This window comes from Prenolepis imparis, unplaced genomic scaffold (assembly GCF_030444845.1).
Source record: "Prenolepis imparis isolate NDT839.2.m4 unplaced genomic scaffold, iyPreImpa1.0 SCAF_17, whole genome shotgun sequence".
NCBI lineage: Eukaryota > Metazoa > Arthropoda > Insecta > Hymenoptera > Formicidae > Prenolepis > Prenolepis imparis.
The window spans coordinates 1,864,049-1,883,289 of NW_028141175.1; the positions used below are offsets into that span (position 1 = coordinate 1,864,049).

General features: G+C 34.3%; 3 protein-coding genes across 3 annotated transcripts; 2 read left to right on the forward strand and 1 right to left on the reverse strand.

Annotated features, from left to right (window-relative positions):
* The first annotated feature begins 217 nt into the window (after positions 1 to 217).
* Brun (trafficking protein particle complex subunit brun) lies at positions 218 to 5,817 on the forward strand. The gene is made up of 12 exons (XM_083056397.1): positions 218 to 1,776; positions 1,963 to 2,239; positions 2,323 to 2,521; positions 2,821 to 3,035; positions 3,122 to 3,320; positions 3,433 to 3,847; positions 3,933 to 4,153; positions 4,244 to 4,604; positions 4,723 to 4,879; positions 4,974 to 5,151; positions 5,267 to 5,490; positions 5,562 to 5,817. The coding sequence occupies exons 1-12, from the start codon at positions 839 to 841 to the stop codon at positions 5,751 to 5,753; spliced, it is 3,576 nt and encodes a 1,191-aa protein (XP_082912523.1). The 5' UTR covers positions 218 to 838; the 3' UTR covers positions 5,754 to 5,817.
* A 133-nt stretch (positions 5,818 to 5,950) lies between these two features.
* Positions 5,951 to 8,411, reverse strand: Pif1 (Pif1 DNA helicase). Its single transcript, XM_083056400.1, has 2 exons — positions 8,146 to 8,411; positions 5,951 to 7,958 (listed from the first exon to the last, which is right to left on the reverse strand). Exon 2 carries the CDS (start codon positions 7,850 to 7,852, stop codon positions 5,978 to 5,980), a length of 1,875 nt encoding a protein of 624 aa, XP_082912526.1. The 5' UTR covers positions 7,853 to 7,958; positions 8,146 to 8,411; the 3' UTR covers positions 5,951 to 5,977.
* Positions 8,412 to 9,397: 986 nt separating this feature from the next.
* Positions 9,398 to 19,237, forward strand: LOC145946642 (neprilysin-4-like). Its single transcript, XM_083056398.1, is given in 19 exon segments — positions 9,398 to 9,795; positions 9,798 to 9,834; positions 13,361 to 13,472; positions 13,570 to 13,772; positions 14,316 to 14,464; positions 14,693 to 14,872; positions 15,203 to 15,357; positions 15,462 to 15,685; positions 15,788 to 16,053; positions 16,137 to 16,337; positions 16,398 to 16,577; positions 16,892 to 17,103; positions 17,219 to 17,245; positions 17,327 to 17,441; positions 17,559 to 17,735; positions 17,854 to 18,016; positions 18,139 to 18,348; positions 18,470 to 18,576; positions 18,660 to 19,237. Coding segments are annotated over 19 exon segments (3,069 nt in total). The 5' UTR covers positions 9,398 to 9,723; the 3' UTR covers positions 18,939 to 19,237.
* The last annotated feature ends 4 nt before the right edge of the window (positions 19,238 to 19,241 follow it).

The following is a 19,241-nucleotide window of genomic DNA, read 5'->3' on the forward strand; positions in this document are numbered from 1 at the left end:
TGGTATAGTCTGCCCTTAAAATGGCTTCTCCTCCATAAAAAAAAATACGTGTCTATTATTTTGCATAGTTTTACAAGTGTGCAAAGTTTCATTAAAATCCGTGAGTGACAATTGGGTACCTTTCCTTGTCAGTCCTATGATCTTGACAACATATGTCAAGGTCAAGGTGATTGGGGCTGGGTCCCCTTTTGTCAATATTTACCATAATTATATATACATAAAAGTCTCTGAAAAGAAATACACACAATACTATTTTTACGCGAAAAATGTTAATAAAATGTGTTTATAAATCACTGCTGCGTCGCGAACGAATCCATTCGATTCAGCGATCACGTGACTGTTGATGCCCGCTATAGCAGGTCACGTGACATATCACGTGACGTGTGACGTACATACGTAACTATGGCCGCTTAGGAAGATGCTACAGCCAATCAGGATAAAGAAATCATTCTCATTTTGTTTCGATTGGTCAATCGAACGCTTCGAAACATTTGTAGTGTCTCCCTGACCGCAACCTGTCTCATTCAGCTGATAAATATGCTATACTCGTCAGTCACTAGGTTCGTAGTCGTAAATACGATATATACAAAAAGCTGAGAACAGCATCTTGCGATTGTGAGTTTATAAGGCGACCTTTAGCGCGCAGTTCACCGCTGATGAGAGAATAATTATTAATGTTATGAAATAAAAGTTTTTATTTTTTATGCGTATATGAACAAAACATTGTGCACATGTTTTTCGCTACAAACGACGACAGAGAGAAATGAGACAGAATCAGCTGGAGGAGGCGCCTAGGTACTACTAATCGGGGGTACCCTCGAACAAATCAATGGCATAAATGCGCTCGGCCATCAGCGTTATCTTGTCGAGTCCGGTGCCCGACAACAAAATGTCTCATCCCGATTACGAGCAAACTGCTCACGATCATGCTGCTCTGCTATTATTATTGAGACCCATCGGTACACAAATCAAGCCAAAGACAGTTAGTAGGTTATGCGAAAGGATCATTAAAGCTGGCAGCAGATTTTCCGTGTCTGATTCCAGTGGCGGCACCCGGGAGATTTTAGCCAGATTTGTCAGAGAACATCCTGTGGAGAACAACGATTGGGGAGATTTTCAGACTCATAGAAGATTGCTAGGTCTGATCACATTCGGCAAGTACGATAATCAAGCAGAGTTGAACGAGCTGTGTAGGGTGCACGAGACCTTGAAGGTAAAATACGGCAACACTTTATACGATTCTCGAGCTATCCTCTTTGGCCCTTTTGAATCGAATAGTCGTCACGAGCCACCACCAGGCTGTACTACGCCCAGCAATTTTAAAACGCGGGCAGTATTCTACGCAGATGAAACCTGTCCTGATCTGGAAACACAAATAGCCGAGTATCTTAATTTCCTATTTTGGATCTTGGAATCAAAAAGATTGGAGCGTTCTAGGGAAAAGATAGATCGTGTCTCTCTTCTATTGGCTCCATTTGAGAAGAAAGATTTTATAGGATTAGATCTCGAATCTAGAAATAATAAAAAAAGATGCGTGGGTCGTATGACAAAGCATTTAGGAGATCTGTGTCTTCAAGCCGGACTACCAGCCGATGGATTGAATAATTATAATTCTGCAGCCAACATTCTGCAAGCGGTCAATGATTGGCTGTGGCTAGGAGCGGCATACGAAGGTCTTTGTGCCGCTTCGGTCTTAATTCTTTATCCTAATATGTGCCGAAGTCTTCCATTGCAAAGAAATTCCTCTCTACAGGAAGGAAGTCCGAGTAAGCAGAGGTATGAGATAATCTTTGAGCAATGATACATTATTTTCTTGAGAAATAAAATTATCTTTCTCTTTGTCAATTATTGTTAAAATTGAAATATGCATACTAGTATTTATTTTATCAATATTATACTGCTTTTATCGCAAAACTTGAGATTTTTATAATGTGAGCGAATGAATCTAATAATAATTTCTAGACGAGGATCACAAGCCGTCGCCACAGTTTTGCCATCTCCACCTAGTATAGAAATAGTAAAGGCTAACATGCCACATATTTTATTACCGGAGGAAATATCTAAAAAATATCGCGAAGCCATTGTACATTATAGTAAATATCAATACGCAGGTATAATTGAAACTGAAGCTAGTTTCAAAGCTACAAGAATCTCTATAGAGCAGAACTGTACCTTACAGGCTGCGTCGTATCTAAATAATGTTGTATTGATTAATCTGCCTCTTAGCGAACAAGAAAAAGTACGTAGCGATAACATTATACAATTTGCAGAGACTTGCAAAATATAAAGGACATAAGTTATTACATGTATAAAATATTTCAGATTGATAGATTCACCACATTGTCCGATCTATACACAAGCTTTGGTTTTGATAGAAAAGCTTCATTCTGTTTACGATTAGCTGCCACTCGACATGTATCGCAAAATAATCCTAATCCAGACTGGCAGCAATGTTACAACCTCATGTTACAGGCAACATGTGGATTTAAATTATCCTTGGATCCGGTTGATATGTCACCAGGTTATCATAGGCTACAATTACTATGCATGTGTTGATTGTCGAGTAATTTTATTTTTTCATAAAACTTTTATTCTAAAAATATTCTCTTCATTACACGCTACTCTTATCTCATATTTTTTGTTTTAAACACATATGATCCAAAATATAAAATATAAAATACTCTTTCAAATTTTACACACCCACACACATGTATGCATATAAAACATGTGTGCATCAAAATTATATTTTTAATATTATTTATTTTTGTGGATTATAATAACATTTTTCAATCTCTTTTCAAACATGTTCTTCTTACACAGATGGACGTGGAAGAGGATGGCCAGCTATACAGATTCAAATAATAAATGAACTTGTCGCTGCTGCAAATCGAATGGGTAATCCAGCACTTGCTACAAGGCATCTAACATTTCTACTTCAAACAATGTACAATCATTTAACTTTTAACGAACGGAAAGATATCGCATTACAACTTCAAAATGTATCGCAACAGTGCGAGGGTGCACCAGTCCCTCTTGTATGTTATGAAGATACAAATAATACCAGATCAAGATATCGATAATTTATTCGTACAGAATAAACAATGACAACAATTTATAACAGGTTTTAGATTCTGGTACTGTTATACCACCGGCTAACTTGATAAATATACCAAAGACAAGATCATTTATTCTGAGAAACATGCAGCCACATTTACAGCCTCAAAAGATAGAAAGAATAAAGGAAGATCATGGTCCATTTTTGTTTACGCCAATTAATTTTGGATCGTTGGAACGCAAAAATACTTGTAAAAGTAAAGTTGGTACGTGCGATGTGATTGTTAAGCTTAATAATTTATTACGATATACGATACTTGATCACACACTCTCTCTCCCTCTCTTTTTCTATGTCAAGTTTTTTGTTTGTTACAACAGATTATTTATGGGTAGAAGGAGACGTTTGTGAAGTTTCGATGCAGCTTATAAATCCTTTACCGTTTGAATTGCACGTGTCTAATATGAGACTCTTGACAAATGGTGTAGTATTTGAATCAATACCGGAAAGTATTAACTTGCCTGCCGAGTCTGGTCCAATTGCGGTAACATTAGCAGGCAGACCCAAAGAAATTGGTGATTTAGAGATACTTGGCTTTAGTACACACACGTTAGGAGTTAAATCTAACTGTAGATTGAGACATATGGAGGGCATGTTACATCCTCAATATACGGTCCAAGTCATTCCGGCCTTACCAAGAATCAATGTCGCAACTAGTTTGCCTCAGACTGCCAGTTTTAGCTCTGGCGACAATATAGTTACTAGCGCGAGTATATCGCTTTATGGTGGTGAGAGGTTCGTATTTATTATAATAAAAAAATGTTCCTATTAATGTTATCATTTTTATGCAAGATTGGTGTAAACATGGTTTTGTTTGCAGCGCCGAGTGTACTATAACGATAACGAATATTGGACAAGTTCCCATTGAAATGGTCGAACTATCGGTACAATCTACTTTAGATGCTGTAACTGAAAGTAAAATTTTTAAATGGAGCGAAGAGAATCTGACGACACAATTGCCTTTACAATCTGGCAACAGTGCGAGTCTTACTTTATATCTCTTTGCAGCAACAGATTTTATAGCATCTTCTATTAGAAATGGTAACATGTGCAATAATATTCAGATTTTAGAGTATATTATCGTCTTGGTTTTTTTTTTGTTTCGTTTTAATATAATAATTTCTTTTTCAGATCCTAGTACTAGTACATGTCTTAGTCAACCAAACAGCTTAATGTCACATTCGGGCCACAGTTCTCTACCATCTAGATTAAGTTCTCCATCTCATCATACGAAAAGACAATCCGAACTGACTTCTTCCTTCAGATCAGGAATAAGTTCACACTCTGGCTATTCTTCCTTAACGAGCTCACGTTTGTCAAAACTTGCAGTACCTTTACATACATCTAATGTTATCGAAGGTCAATTAAATGTAAAATATTCAGGAGGTGCAGGCTTAACAGCTGGTTATTGCAGAACTTCGTCCGTTTTTGTAACCATTGAGATGCTAGCTAGTGTACAAATTACTAATTGGGATGTATTACCGGCCGAAACGTAAGTTGAAACACTGGCATATTTTTTTGTAAAATAATATTTATTCGTGTAGCTCTCTTTTTTACAAACGATCATGTTTTTTATCAATAAGAAAAAATCTCTTTGTAACAATTTATAGACCATTGCAATTTTATCTCGTATTGGATGTGACAAATATGACAAATCATGAAATGGAATTACATTATACACAAAATAAATGTATATCCATGGAAGGTAAAGAATCATGTAGAATTCCTGTTCCAGTTGACCGATGTCCACTCAATAAATTGTCTATGGTAATTAAATATATATTATATAAATTTTAATGAATTTATTTAAAAGAACATTGCAATATAACATTGCTACTTTTATACATTTTCTTTTTATTAGTTAAACGGTGCTGGTGATATCAGTGAACTTCAAAAAATATGCGGCGAACATATAGCTTCGTTAGTTGATTTGCGTTGGCAATTACTAGGTACAGAGTCAACGGGAAAAGCAACCCTATCTGGTATTACTTTAACTCAAGATATGTTAGATCTAGTTAGAATGAGTCCTTTACAGTGGGGTGCGTATATATTACTTGACACACACACACATACACGCACGCACGCAATCCATATATAAAATTAAGATTATGAAATTAGAATTAATAAATGGAATAAAATTATTTTTTTTTCCAGAAATAACTATCAACGATACTATTGTAAAAGCGCAAGATGAGTTATCGTGCGCTTTAGGTGAATGCATCAGCGTTGGCGTAGGAGTGTGCAACGCTTTGGAACATACGCTGAACGATCTTACATTGTCTATTAATTTTTATCAAGATCATCATAATGGAGTTAATAATTATCAATTAGAAACGAGATTATCCATAGCTGGGACAAATAAGGTCATGTTACCTACTGTAAGTTATAACTTTTTATAATGCAGCTTCACGCTGTACTTGTTCCCTATATTATTATAATCAAGTAATAGTTACAGGAATGTGGCAGAGCCTACCACGAATGTCGAGTAGTATTTTTCACCGCTGGTCAATATAAAATAGATATACAATGCACTAGTAAAGAATCTGCTCCAACCTCTCCGATACTTTATTCAGAGCTTGCAAATGCCGGACATACATGGCGGTATATACCATCTATCGAAATAACCGTCGATGACTATTAAAACATCGCTGTCCATTTAAATATCAATATCATATACTAATATATTTGTAAAAAGAAAAGAAAAACTCGAGACGATACGCCGTATAAATCATATGTATAAAAATAAAATTTTACTTTCTCTAATGAAATTATGTCATATAATTCTTTACTCGCGCGTATGTATGTCGAAAGTTACTTCCACACACACACGAATTGTACATGTAGATAGTAAAAGAGAGTATATATTTATCTTTTACTCGTCTCTAATTTTATTTTATTTTTTTTTTTGCCTAAAGGAATTATCTCTATTTCTTGCAAATTTCTCCTGAATTTTTTATAAAATTCAAGTACACTTGTATTAGCCCACACCTGTTGGCTATTAAAATCTAAAACGCGTAAACTCTGTAAACTCTGAGCTCTTGATAACGCTACGTAAGATTGGCCCGCATCAAATACTCTCGACAGGCACATTTCAACACAGTCTAAAGTTAAACCTTGACTTTTGTGAATCGAAAAGGCCCATGCTAATTTTAACGGGATTTGTTTTCTGTGTATAAGAACACCAGAACTGCTTTTAATAGTCCATTTTTCCATCATTGCCTCATAACGAGCTCCAGAACGCAATTGAATTATTGGTATATCATTTTTAAAATCGATGACAACACCTCGAGCTCCATTTACCAATCCGCTATTAATATTTATATTTTTCAGCAGCATAACTTGAGCGCCAATTTTCAGAACCAATTTGCCAGGTATAGGCAACTGTTGATCCAACATGAGTGTCATAGAACTATCAGAATCTAACGCTGTATATATTTTAGTTTCACCCTTGAGTTCTTTCAATTGGAATTCATTAATTTCATCAGCTTCCTTGACATGCGTACACAATCTAGTCGCTAATACCCCATTACTTTCAATATGTTGTTTCGCCGTTTCTCTCAAAGTGTTTACAATATCATCCGTAACTCTACCTATCCTAATATTATTTAATACTTTTACAAATGCCTCATCTTTTTGTCTATGGACTGTTCGTAATTCAAAGTTAAAGTGAATACATTGTGGCCAAGCTTCACTTTGAAAACAGAATTTTGCTTTGTCATTGATTTTAGATACGGGAGGTAATTGAAAAAAGTCACCGCACAAAATTAACTGTATTCCTCCGAAAGGTCTTTCCGTTCTGCGTACATGTCTCGCCACTGCCTCGATCTTATCAAAAAACTCTGCATCTACCATAGAAATTTCATCTATAACTAAATGTTTGGTCTTTCTCCACATTGAAGTTACGGACGGGCGAGAAGCTAACTGAAAACATCTCTCCTCGGTACCGGTACCCAAACCGATACCAGCAAATTGATGTAACGTGATTCCACCTATATGACAGGCTGCTACTCCAGTACTTGCTGTAGCCATTGTTACATCCGGAGGAAGAGCCGAAATTATCTTCTTCAAAAGAAATGACTTACCAGTGCCCGCGCTTCCAGTGAAAAACACATTCTTTCCACCAAGTACTGCATTTAAAATTCTAATTTGTTCCTCGGTCAATTCTCCAGCGGTAGGATTGTAATATAACTTTTTCGCTGCTGGCACTTTAGAAGAAGCGTCATCGCTAAAATATTTCCGTTTCCTGACAACACTCGGTGAAGGAGTAGTGACTGTTGTACGCGATATAGCCATAGCTTGCTCCTTTGCTCTGTTGATTTCTGCGCTAGTAGCTGGACTAATATCTTTAACACCGAGTTGTACATTTGCCAAGAGCTTCTCCTTCATAGGATTCGTCTTTCCTTCTCGATCCGTCATCTTGATAAACATAGTTTTCAAAAAACTTATCAATCGAGAGGAAGGTGCATTCGACAAGAACAACGTGCAATTTTGTTCCTTGAATTTTATGGATGCTTTTCCCTCGGTCATAAATTTATTAAAAACAGATATACTTTTCAGAAGTAATTTCGTGGAGGAGGTATTCGCTTTTTCTGCCTGTATTTCGACGAGCATCTCGCGCTGATTGTTACGAATCAGGCGTAGTAATGCCGTTCTGTGAGTTACCTTCCTTAGAATAGATCCCTGAGAATTTAACCATTCCATCGTGACGGTGCACGTTAACGAACAGCCGTTTGAATCCATGTCTTTTGCGAGATTCTTTTATCAAAATATTACAAAAAAGTCTCTGTAATTTGATAATATAATAATCTTCTTTTCTTCTTTTATGGATTTCCGTCCGCTGATGCAACTATGACGAAAATATAATAATTTTACTAATGAATACAATTATAAAGATTTTCTATCCGAACTGTGCGTGATATAATCTACAGATCTACACTACAATAAGAACGCGATACGATACATGTCCAACACAAATGGATCAAACAAAACAGCAAACCGTAACCTAAAAAACTGTATAGAAACTGCGCGCTTACTTTTGCGCAGGCTGCACAACTTTAAAGTTCAGTTCAGTTCTTCTTTTATTAGCAAAGGGCAGACTGCTTATTTGGTTCTGCTCATGCTGCCAGATTATCTTCAGTTGTTTTCGTTTTACTATCTTGAGGAGTCGGGTTTTCACTACGGAAAACGCCGAGGTTTAGTAACTTCTTCTATATCACTAATTATGATGGAGATGATGGTATAGAGGGTGCTTTCCAGCAACGACACAGTGCGACACAGAGTATCATTCTATCTTTGTTGTTCACTCGTATTGAAAGAAGATTGAATGATACTCTGTGTCGCACTGTGTCGTTGCTGGAAAGCACCCAGAGTCTTGAAGTGATCCATTTGTTCTTCTTATATATAAGTTATATTTGCGGAGAAAGGAGATAATCGGAGCTATGCACAACTTTACTTAAAATTTCATGTCTTGAACCGGGTCAACGATAGATAATTAAGCCTTAAGAAATTGACCAATCACAATCAAGTATGAGAAGAATACTTGACTGTGATTAGTCAATTTCTTAAGCCTAGTCTACAATGGCAGTAAGCAGTATAGAGTAAGCAGTAAGCAGTAAGCAGTATGAAATGGGAATTGCCCATTTCATTACTCCCGGTCTTTACATCCACTAAAAACAGTATACAATGGCAATAACAAGGCTGTAGGAATAGAGAGTATACTGTTTTTAGTGGATGTAAAGACCGGGAGTAACGAAATGGGCAATTCCCATTTCATACTGCTTACTGCTTACTCTATACTGCTTACTGCCATTGTAGACTAGGCTTTAGGCTTAGGGCTTAAATCACCTATTGTGGACCCAGCGTAAGTCACAGGCAAAAGCCTGTGTTTCGGGCTTCGGTCCTTAAGCCCCTTGCACAATGCCAGGCAACAGGCAATAGGAACAGGAAATAAAAAATATCCACCAATAAGAGCAGAGAATAGATATTATTCCCTGCTTTTATTGGTGGATATTTTCTATTTCCTGTTCCTATTGCCTGTTGCCTGGCATTGTGCAAGGGGCTTTAAGGCTGGATTATAGAGGCCGTAAATTTGTTCCGTAACCGTAAATTTAAGGATTTAACGAATCACGTTGCCGAATCAAGCAACGCGATTGGTTGAATCCTTAAATTTACGGTTACGGAAAAAGTTTACGGCCTCTATAATCCAGCCTTTAGTCCTTATGTTTTTCTCTATACGCATGTGCGAAAAATTAGACATTTGTGTAGTTTGTATGTACAGTCGTGGACACAGAGGTTGCGACACTTTATATTTATTGAATTTAATGTTAATTTATTATAAATTTACACACTATATACGCAAATTTGACAACATCATGATCATTTATCGCGCATATAAGCACATGACAATGATTCGCACGCACACGCACACACACACACACACACACACACACACACACACACACACACACACACACACACATCCTGAATTTTACTGCATATTTATAAATTTTTAAAAAAAGTGTCGCAATCTCTGCCACGACTGTACATACGTATGTACATACATACATATTATTCATAGTTCTGTCACAGATGAATTTTAATATAAATAAAATATGAAGGTCATCCCACGAAAGTTTAGCACAAATAATTGCAATAGATTTCGTTGGAATATTTTATCCAACTATGAGACGATTATCTCATCGAAGAGAATGATAATATTGAAAGTGAGTGAAAGATAATATAGTAAAATATAAATATTAATACGTATGTCTATAAAATATTTAAATTCCAAGAAAAACAATTTTTAATAAAATTTTTAATAAAAAAAAAAAGAAATATTCTACATATATTAATATATTATTAGCATTACATGTTATATATATGTTTATTAATATATATACAATTTTTATATATATCATGTTTGTAAAAATGTTACGCGATGAAAATGTATAGAAGTTGAAACAGGGAATAATCGTGCGGATGCACTACGACGGGATAAAGACTCATCAATATAACGATGATGAGGTCGCGCATAGAATGTGAAATACGGCGGGTGTTATTGAACGATAACCGCTAGTTATTAGGGTCGATTGACGAGTTAACTCGTTCTAAGGAGCGCGTAAAACGTTTTTCGCCGTGTATGCGTGCATGCGTATCTATATATATGTATATAAAGAAGTGTCTCCGGCTTAATTGTTGTACTCTCGCTATTGGTGTCGCACGGACGACCTTATGTATGTAAATTACTCTCTACAAATGTCCGCTTGACAGATTCATTCTCATACGAGCACTCATATCGTATATACTCGACGTTCCATTAATACTCATGCTTTGATCGAGTGCGCGTAATAATCTGTCCAGTAGTCTTTTCGACTTTGGCGCATATTTATATCTTTCGTTCGTTTCCGAAATATCAGATTTCGTGTGACATTTTCAAAAGTACAGTGCACACACCGAGATTCATTAATTTGAAGTGTGAATAAACAATTGTACATACTGCGTTCGCGCGACAGTAAATTGAATAATTGGACTATAAATAAAGATTTGGTAAGTTTTGCTTTTTCTTCGATAGATCACAGTTATTTTTTGCGTAGTCAAAATTTAATTTATTAAGAAAAATTAAAGAAAATTCAACATGAAAATTTATGCGTATAAAGTAAATGTTTTTCTTTTTCAAATTTGAGATTTGCTTTGGGATATACATATATATTTTTCGAATTTTCTTACATATTCATATATATACATTATACTTCCATCGGGATTTTTTATTACTTTTAATTAAATTTTTTTAATCGCAATCATTAATTACTTATTGTGCATTTATATGTATGACAGTTAATAAGCAATGCTGCATACTGTAAGTTTATATAAGAAATAATAATTATAAGGCAATTGAGTATATATAATAAGCTATTTTATCATTTTATTGATTTCCTTAATTTTTGAATTCACGAAACAATGTAATATTTAAAAAATTTTTTATAGTATCTTTATTCTCTCTTATAAGAAAAAAATTTACTGTATTTTGCTACATATACCAGGTGTCCCATTTTAAAGGACCCACTCAAATATCTCATTGTCAGAAACACTGCGTTAAATCGAAAAATGTTTCCTACAAAAGTTGTAGGGTTTCGAGGGGGACATAACATAGTAATATTCATTTGACCTTGGGCGGCATCTCCAAGGTCAAGTGAAGGTGAGAAGGTGAATTTTGAAGAAAATAAAAAAATGCTTCAGATAAAAGTTGTTAAAATTAATTAGTAGAAAAAGATGTTATAATAAAAAATATGGGTTTCCATTTTAAAAATGTATTCTCACCTTCACTTAACCTTGGAGACGCCGCCCAAGGTCATATGAATATTACTATGTTATGTCCCCCTCGAAACCCTACAACTTTTGTAGGAAACATTTTTTGATTTAACGCAGTGTTTCTGAGATATTTGAGTGGGTCCTTTAAAATGGGACACCCGGTATATAACTATTACATTGAATAAAATTGTAGAAGATATAATTATAAAAGAGTAAATAAAATTTATATAATAATTAATTTTAAAGATACTTATTATATTAAAGAATATATACATATACATATACAGGGTGTTTGTTTATAAGTGTCCGAGCAAATATCTCGCAACTGATCAAAGTTACAAGAAAGTTTAATAAGAGAAATTTGCACGGCTTTAAGTCAGCTACAAAGTGCACGTAAAAAAATTTTTTTTACTCGTAACCTTTTCGAGTTATAAAGGTCAACATAGTTTTTTTAAATGGATACCTATAATTTTTTTGCATATTTACATAGTAGAGGTTATTTGCAATCAAAATCATATCTAGTAAAAAATTGCTACTATATGCATCGTTTACGAGATAATCGACATCTTTAGTATGTAAATAGTAAACTGGATTCTAAGGATTTTTGAATTTAGATTGATATTCGAAGAGGTGGAAAGACTGAAACAACTTTTTTATGAAACATTTATTAACCCATAAATTGCTCGAAATTTTGCCCATCATGTTCGATACAGCATTCGACGCGTTTTATAACATTTCTCATTGTTGACTGCAGCATTTCTGCTGTAATGCCTTCAACAGCTCTAGTGATTTTATGTCGTAAATCTTCTTCATTTTCAGGAACAGTTGCATAGACAATGTCCTTAATATAACCCCAAAGAATAAAATCGCGTCGAATGCTGTATCGAACATGATGGGCAAAATTTCGAGCAATTTATGAGTTAATAAATGTTTCATAAAAAAGTTGTTTCAATCTTTCCACCTCTTCGAATATCAATCTAAATTCAAAAATCCTTAGAATCCAGTTTACTATTTACATACTAATAAAGATGTCGATTATCTCGTAAACGATGCATAGTAGCAATTTTTTACTAGATATGATTTTGATTGCAAATAATCTCTACTATGTAAATATGCAAAAAAATTATAGGTATTCATTTAAAAAAACTATGTTGACCTTTATAACTCGAAAAGGTCACGAGTAAAAAAAAATTTTTTACATGCACTTTATAGCTGACTCAAAGCCGTGCAAATTTCTCTTATTAAACTTTCTTGTAACTTTGATCAGTTGCGAGATATTTGCTCGGACACTTATAAACAAACACCCTGTATATATGGGGCATTCCACGCCAAATCAACGACTTTTTTCTCCGACCATTTTTGATTTGCTTCATTTTTTTTTTATATTTTTGTATCCATTGAAAGTAGCTTCCATGAATTTTTTTAGATTTTTATCTTTATCGTTTCCGAGTTACACATTAAAAAAAAATTGATTTTAACAATTTTCGAAAATTTTAAATATTTATAACTTGAAGAAAAATAAAAATATTGTCATTGATAAGATGGTCATTTTTTTTGTCTTTGAATGTATTTTTCGAAAAAAAATATTGAAAACATTTTTAAAAAAATTTAATAGTGTTTTAATCAATTTTAACCGAATACTTTCAATACTTTCAATACAAAAACATAAAAAAAAATGAAGCAAATCAAAAATGGTCGGGGAAAAACTCGGAATTTTTCTCGAACGAACGAGCGAATCTCGAGATATATACGTTTATGTTCATTCGATCAACCGCAATACTTGAATGATATATAGCTCATTTTGCTCGCTCTTTATATCCATCTCGCTCAGCGATTCTCGGTCAGCATAAGCTCTCCATCAGATCACACTATACATGTATATACAAATTATTATATATTAATTTTTATTTACGAACATGACATGTATATGATTATTTTCAGAAAAAATGCGAAATGGTACTAGTTTGAATCAGTTCAACGACGATAATTCTTTTAGCGATGGACCATGCCCATCATGCAGATTGGCTATCAACAAGGAAACTGGGAGACTCAAGTGTGTACCAATAAGTTCTGCATTGTTTCTTACAAATTTCAAATTTAAACTTCCTGTATTTTTATCAATGTGTGTGAATTTTTTGTAAAATATGCAGATGGTGTACCGGCGGAAGTGAAACATGGCGTTTTCGTGTTAAATTAATGCTCCTGATACCCGCTTTATTGTTGCCGATTACTATAGTGTGTATCGCTCTGTCGCGTTTCCAAGCTACAGCTAAAGTCTCCGAACCGCAAACATTTCCCATCTATGGAATGCAGGAACAAGACAAACAAAAAATTGAAGATGACATTTCTTGGTGTAAGTTTTATAGTTGCGAGTATATATATATAATAAATAGTTGTATGAACACCGAAACAAAATTAAGAGAAGTTCCATTATTATCGATAAACATATATACATGCAAAAATTTGCGATTTTTTTAAAACAATTACTATTATGATAAAATCAAATTCATTCCGATAATTAAATGGTATTTTGTCTTATATATTAATAGAGATATTATATAACACATATACAAGCGGACACACACACACACACACACACACGCACGCACGCATGCACGTACGCACGTACCACGCACGCAGCATAACGCAAGCAAAGCTAAAAAGTTAATTAGCCCCCTGTTTGCTATAATTATAAATAAAAGACATATATAAAATATATTAAAGCATATATAAAAAATATAACTCAATATTATATCAAATTGTATAAAAAATTGCATTAAAAGGAGAGAGCGTTTAGTCTCCATATTGAATCATTCCATAATGCATTATAGGGATAAAAGATCTTAAACATGTTCTTGCGAAGAACATCTGTGAATGATTAATTTTACGTTATCAGCTACTAGTCGCAATGACATAGAGCACGGGATTGAAGAAACCGAAGACGAGGATCGGGTTCTACTTCCCGATATGAAAACGAGTTACGTGCCTATAGATATGCATCCTCCACTTCAATCATCCCAGCGACGCAAGAGAGACATCGATGGGGTACTTTACTTCCAAGCAAATTTAAAGCAATCCCAAACCCAAATTTGGGTTTTTAATTAAAAAATTTTAAACCTTCTTTTATCCTTTATTTTCTTTCCTCTTATACCGCGTCTGTTCATCACATTTGTTCTTTTTCTTCTTCCTGGTTCTGTTTCCATATCCTTGAGTCTGCATTTATCCATATACACGGCACGAGCAAGAAAGTATCCCGAAGACGATCCTTTTCAGGAGAATCATACGAGAGATGGCATCGAATCGCCGGACGTTCGAGTGATGTCTTCATTACGTGCACATTTATTTAACGGCAAATTGACAGATTCCTCTTTGAGGGAAAAATTAGATAGGAAAAATGATACGGCGGAACGATCTCTTTCACATAATATAAATTATATCGAAGGAATAAATAAGGTACATGAATATATGCGATTCTTGCGCTTAGAAAATTTAATAATATTCTCGCACGATTATTAGTAATTCTTACATGTATAATTACCAGAAGCATATTTGCTTAAAATTTAAAAATATCTTTAATGTATTTCTTTTATAGCTATATATTTTTAATACTTTTTTTTATTATATTTAAAAAATCCATCAAAGATATAGTCGGCCATATTTTTAATTTGCAACCATTCTTTTTCTTTCTATTATGCATTTTGTATGTGAAGAAACAAAATTTGTTTGCGATGATATTAGTTTGATTGAAAAAATTCTATGGTTATCAATGATATACATATATAGGTGGTGAGAAGGAACGACGACACAATCGGAACGAGTAACGTGCAGAATGTTGATGGAGAGCTAGATAATTTCTTAAGCGATTATTATCCACAAGTAGAAATTGATGATACATATGAAAGTAGTGGAACAAATCACCATCAGTATTCCGAATCAATGTAATACTTTAATAATCAATACTCTGATTCGTTATTCTGACTTTGTCTTTTTCTTTTAAATTCTAATTAATTTTTTAATCGTGATGAATTTTTTAATATTCCAGAAGGAACGAAGAGGCGATGCCATATTATAATAAATATGATAATATTGAAGAAAAATTGAAAGAGGAGTCGGTTTTGAGAAAGGAAGATGGATTCTCAATTTTCACCAATGACACCGAAAGTACATGGTTATCGTTGACTGATGCTATCGAGGATGACAAAATGTTTGATTGTCATACATTCTGGAAAGGCGAAGAAACTGCTAAAAGTATTAGAGAAGCTCGAGGTATATATCGAAAGTATTTCTTTTATAATTCCGCACTATTTATAATACATATATATACATACATTATTTGTCTCGGAACTACAAAGAATTTATTAAATGTAGCACAAACAATGCTGAAATATATGGATAAGAGTGTAGATCCATGTGAGGATTTCTATCAATACGCTTGTGGTAATTGGGCGAAACGCAATCCTATCCCGAAAGACAAAGCTGGTTACGATACCTTCGAGATGTTGAGAGAATCACTAGATTTTGTACTCAAAGAATTGCTAGAGGATCCGATATCGCATAATGTTGATGAATTAGATGTCGATGATGATGCTACGGTAAAGGCGAAATATTTGTTTCAAAGCTGCATGAACTATACGGTAGGTATTATATATATAAGCACAAAAAATATTGCGCCGAATTTGCGCGAATCACTTTTAATACGACAAGAATGTGGCTAGAGATTTTGGAGCAACGTATGGAAAGACCACTTATCCAATTTCTGGACGAACTCGGCGGTTGGCCGATTCTAAGACCAGACTGGGACTCGAATAAATTTGACTGGCTTCTCTTGACTGCACAACTTCGATTGTACAATAATGACGTATTAATTTCAGAATGGGTCGGTCCAGATTTTAAAAACAGCGATAAATACGTGATACAGGTAACCGGCAACTTATCTTGTCGTGTCTTGCCACAAAATATTAAAAAATTTCTCTTACAGTTTGATCAAACGTCACTCGGTCTTCCTACGAGGGACTATTTTCTTCAACCATCCAATGCGGTTTACTTAGAGGCTTACACAGATTATTTAATAAAGATTGCAACTTTACTCGGTGCTTCTTTAGATAATGCGACTATACATGCTGAAGAATTAATTGAATTTGAAACGCAGCTCGCAACAGTACATATATATATCATTCGTTTCCATTATATGTATTTGCACACACACACACACACACACACACACACACACACACACACACACACACACACGCACGCACGCACGCACACTCACACGCACACACGCACACTCACACGCACACGCACACACGCACACACGCACACACGCACACGCACACGCACACACACACACACACACACACACACATATATATATATATATGCGCATATTGTATTTTGCGCGATATATGTTATAGTTAGCGATAGTTTTACTTAAATTTTTGATGCTATAATTGTTGATTTTGGATTTTGTAGATTACATCGTCACCTGACGAAAGACGAAATTTTTCGGAACTCTATCAACGAATGAGTATAGGTGAATTAAGGACACTCGTGCCGCAAATTGATTGGCGTCGTTATTTATCGATTGTCTTGACTCGACCAGTAAATTTTTCCGAGCCAGTTGTCGTCTTTGCATTGCAATACATTCAAAATTTAGTTGTCTTACTTTCAAAAACACAACCTAGGTAATATATTATGCTTTATAACTTGAGTATTTTTCTTTATATACATTTTGTAATATTTTACAATATATTTTCAACATGTATAAAATGTTACAAACAATTTATTATTTTTATACAGAACAGTGGCGAATTATCTTTTATGGAGGTTTGTACGGCACAGAGTGAATAATCTGGACGATCGTTTTCAGGAGGTTAAACAAAAATTTTACTACATTCTGTTCGGTAGAGAGCAAGCACCATTAAGATGGAAAAACTGCGTAACTCAAGTTAATTCCAATATGGGTATGGCGGTTGGTTCAATGTTCGTAAAAAAATATTTTGATGAAAACAGTAAAAACGATGTGAGTATCTCATCCTGAGAGAATATCCATAAAATTAAAGAAATAAAAAAATATATATCGTATATCATTACTATTAAATATGAATTGAGAACATGTTTTCATATCAATAATATATAGACATTGTCGATGACTCGAGAGATACAGCGATCATTTAGAGAACTACTTAATAAGACCAATTGGATCGATGATGATACGAAGCGTTTGGCGACTGAAAAAGTAAACGCTATGTCATTAAAAATCGGTTATCCAGATTTTATCCTACAACCACATCTATTGAATGAGCGTTACAAGGATGTAATATATACTTTTTATAAATACTATGTGCTTTATATGTTCCCTGCTCTTTCTCTCTCTCAGAGCATATAATTTTATGAAAAAAATAAAAGTAATATATTATTAATATTTGACGCAGGTTGTAATACAACCAGATAAATATTTTGAAAACACTCTAAATATCTTGCAACACCTGACTCGAGTCGAACAAGATCGCCTTGGCAACACTGTCAATAAAACTTTGTGGAATACCGCTCCAGCGATCGTGAACGCTTATTACAGTCGCAACAAGAATCAGATAAGTCAGTTGAGAAAAAAAGCATGTTCTTCTCGCATAAGTTTACATGTATTAAAAAAGAAAAATTAATCTTTTTAAATTATTTAAACTTGTATTCTCTATGCTTTTTTTTTATCTCACAATCAGTGTTTCCAGCGGGCATTCTGCAGCCTCCTTTTTATCATAGATTTTTTCCGCGAAGTTTAAATTATGGTGGAATTGGCGTCGTGATTGGACATGAGATTACTCATGGATTTGACGATAAAGGCAGATTGTTCGATAAGGATGGGAATCTTCATAGGTGGTGGAAAGATGAAGCGATCGATGGTTTTCATCGAAGAGCGCAGTGTCTCATCGGTAAATAAAACAAAATTTTCTTGGACTATATATAAATATAATAATTAACATGCGGATATAAGATGATGATAATGTTTTTGATTTTGTTTGATTTTATTTCGATCGATTTTCTTTCTCGCAGATCAATATGCACGTTATACCGTGACGGAAGTTGAAATGCAAATAGACGGCGTTAATACGCAAGGGGAAAATATTGCCGATAATGGCGGTATTAAGCAAGCGTTTAGAGTAATTTTACAAGTTTTCGCTTTTAAAAATCTTTAACAATCGAGATTCAAATTTTTCAAACTAAAAAGTTTATATCTCCGCAGGCATACGAGAGATGGTTACGTTTGAATAAAGAGGATGAGGACGAGACATTACCCGGAATGAGTGCGACAGGCAAACAATTATTCTTTTTAAATTTTGCTCAAGTTTGGTGCGGTTCGATGCGTCCCGAGGCAACTAGAAATAAGCTGAAAACAGCTGTACATTCACCTGGTAAATTTCGAGTGATCGGCACGCTATGCAATTCCAAGGACTTTGCTCAAGTGTTTAACTGTCCTCTTGGTTCTCCAATGAACCCTGTTAGCAAATGCTCGGTATGGTAAAATATATATATATATATATATATATATATATATGTATATATGAAACACAATTTGCGTGTTGATCTACGCACCGATATGACACAATTTATCCGCAGTACAGTTCGTACGTAATAAAACGCAGCTCATAAGCAGACTTTTATTAGTTCACCTAAAAAAGTTTCTAGCAATCTCCAAATGTATAAAATAGAAAAAGAATATCAATTTATAATACGTTTAATATATTTTGTACATTCTAAAATATATATATGTAGAGCTGAGAAGACTACATAAACGACTCTATTAAAATAAATTTGTATGAAAGAT

What these genes read in the sequence shown, in the direction of transcription:
- Brun (XM_083056397.1), top strand. Translation starts at nt 839, where the DNA reads ATGCGCTCGGCCATCAGCGTTATCTTGTCGAGTCCGGTGCCCGACAAC. An exon ending in TCGCTTTATGGTGGTGAGAG is followed by an intron (nt 3,848 to 3,932) that starts GTTCGTATTTAT and finishes TTTTGTTTGCAG; the next exon opens with CGCCGAGTGTACTATAACGA. An exon ending in AATGAGTCCTTTACAGTGGG is followed by an intron (nt 5,152 to 5,266) that starts GTGCGTATATAT and finishes TTTTTTTTCCAG; the next exon opens with AAATAACTATCAACGATACT.
- Pif1 (XM_083056400.1), bottom strand. Translation starts at nt 7,852, where the DNA reads ATGGATTCAAACGGCTGTTCGTTAACGTGCACCGTCACGATGGAATGG.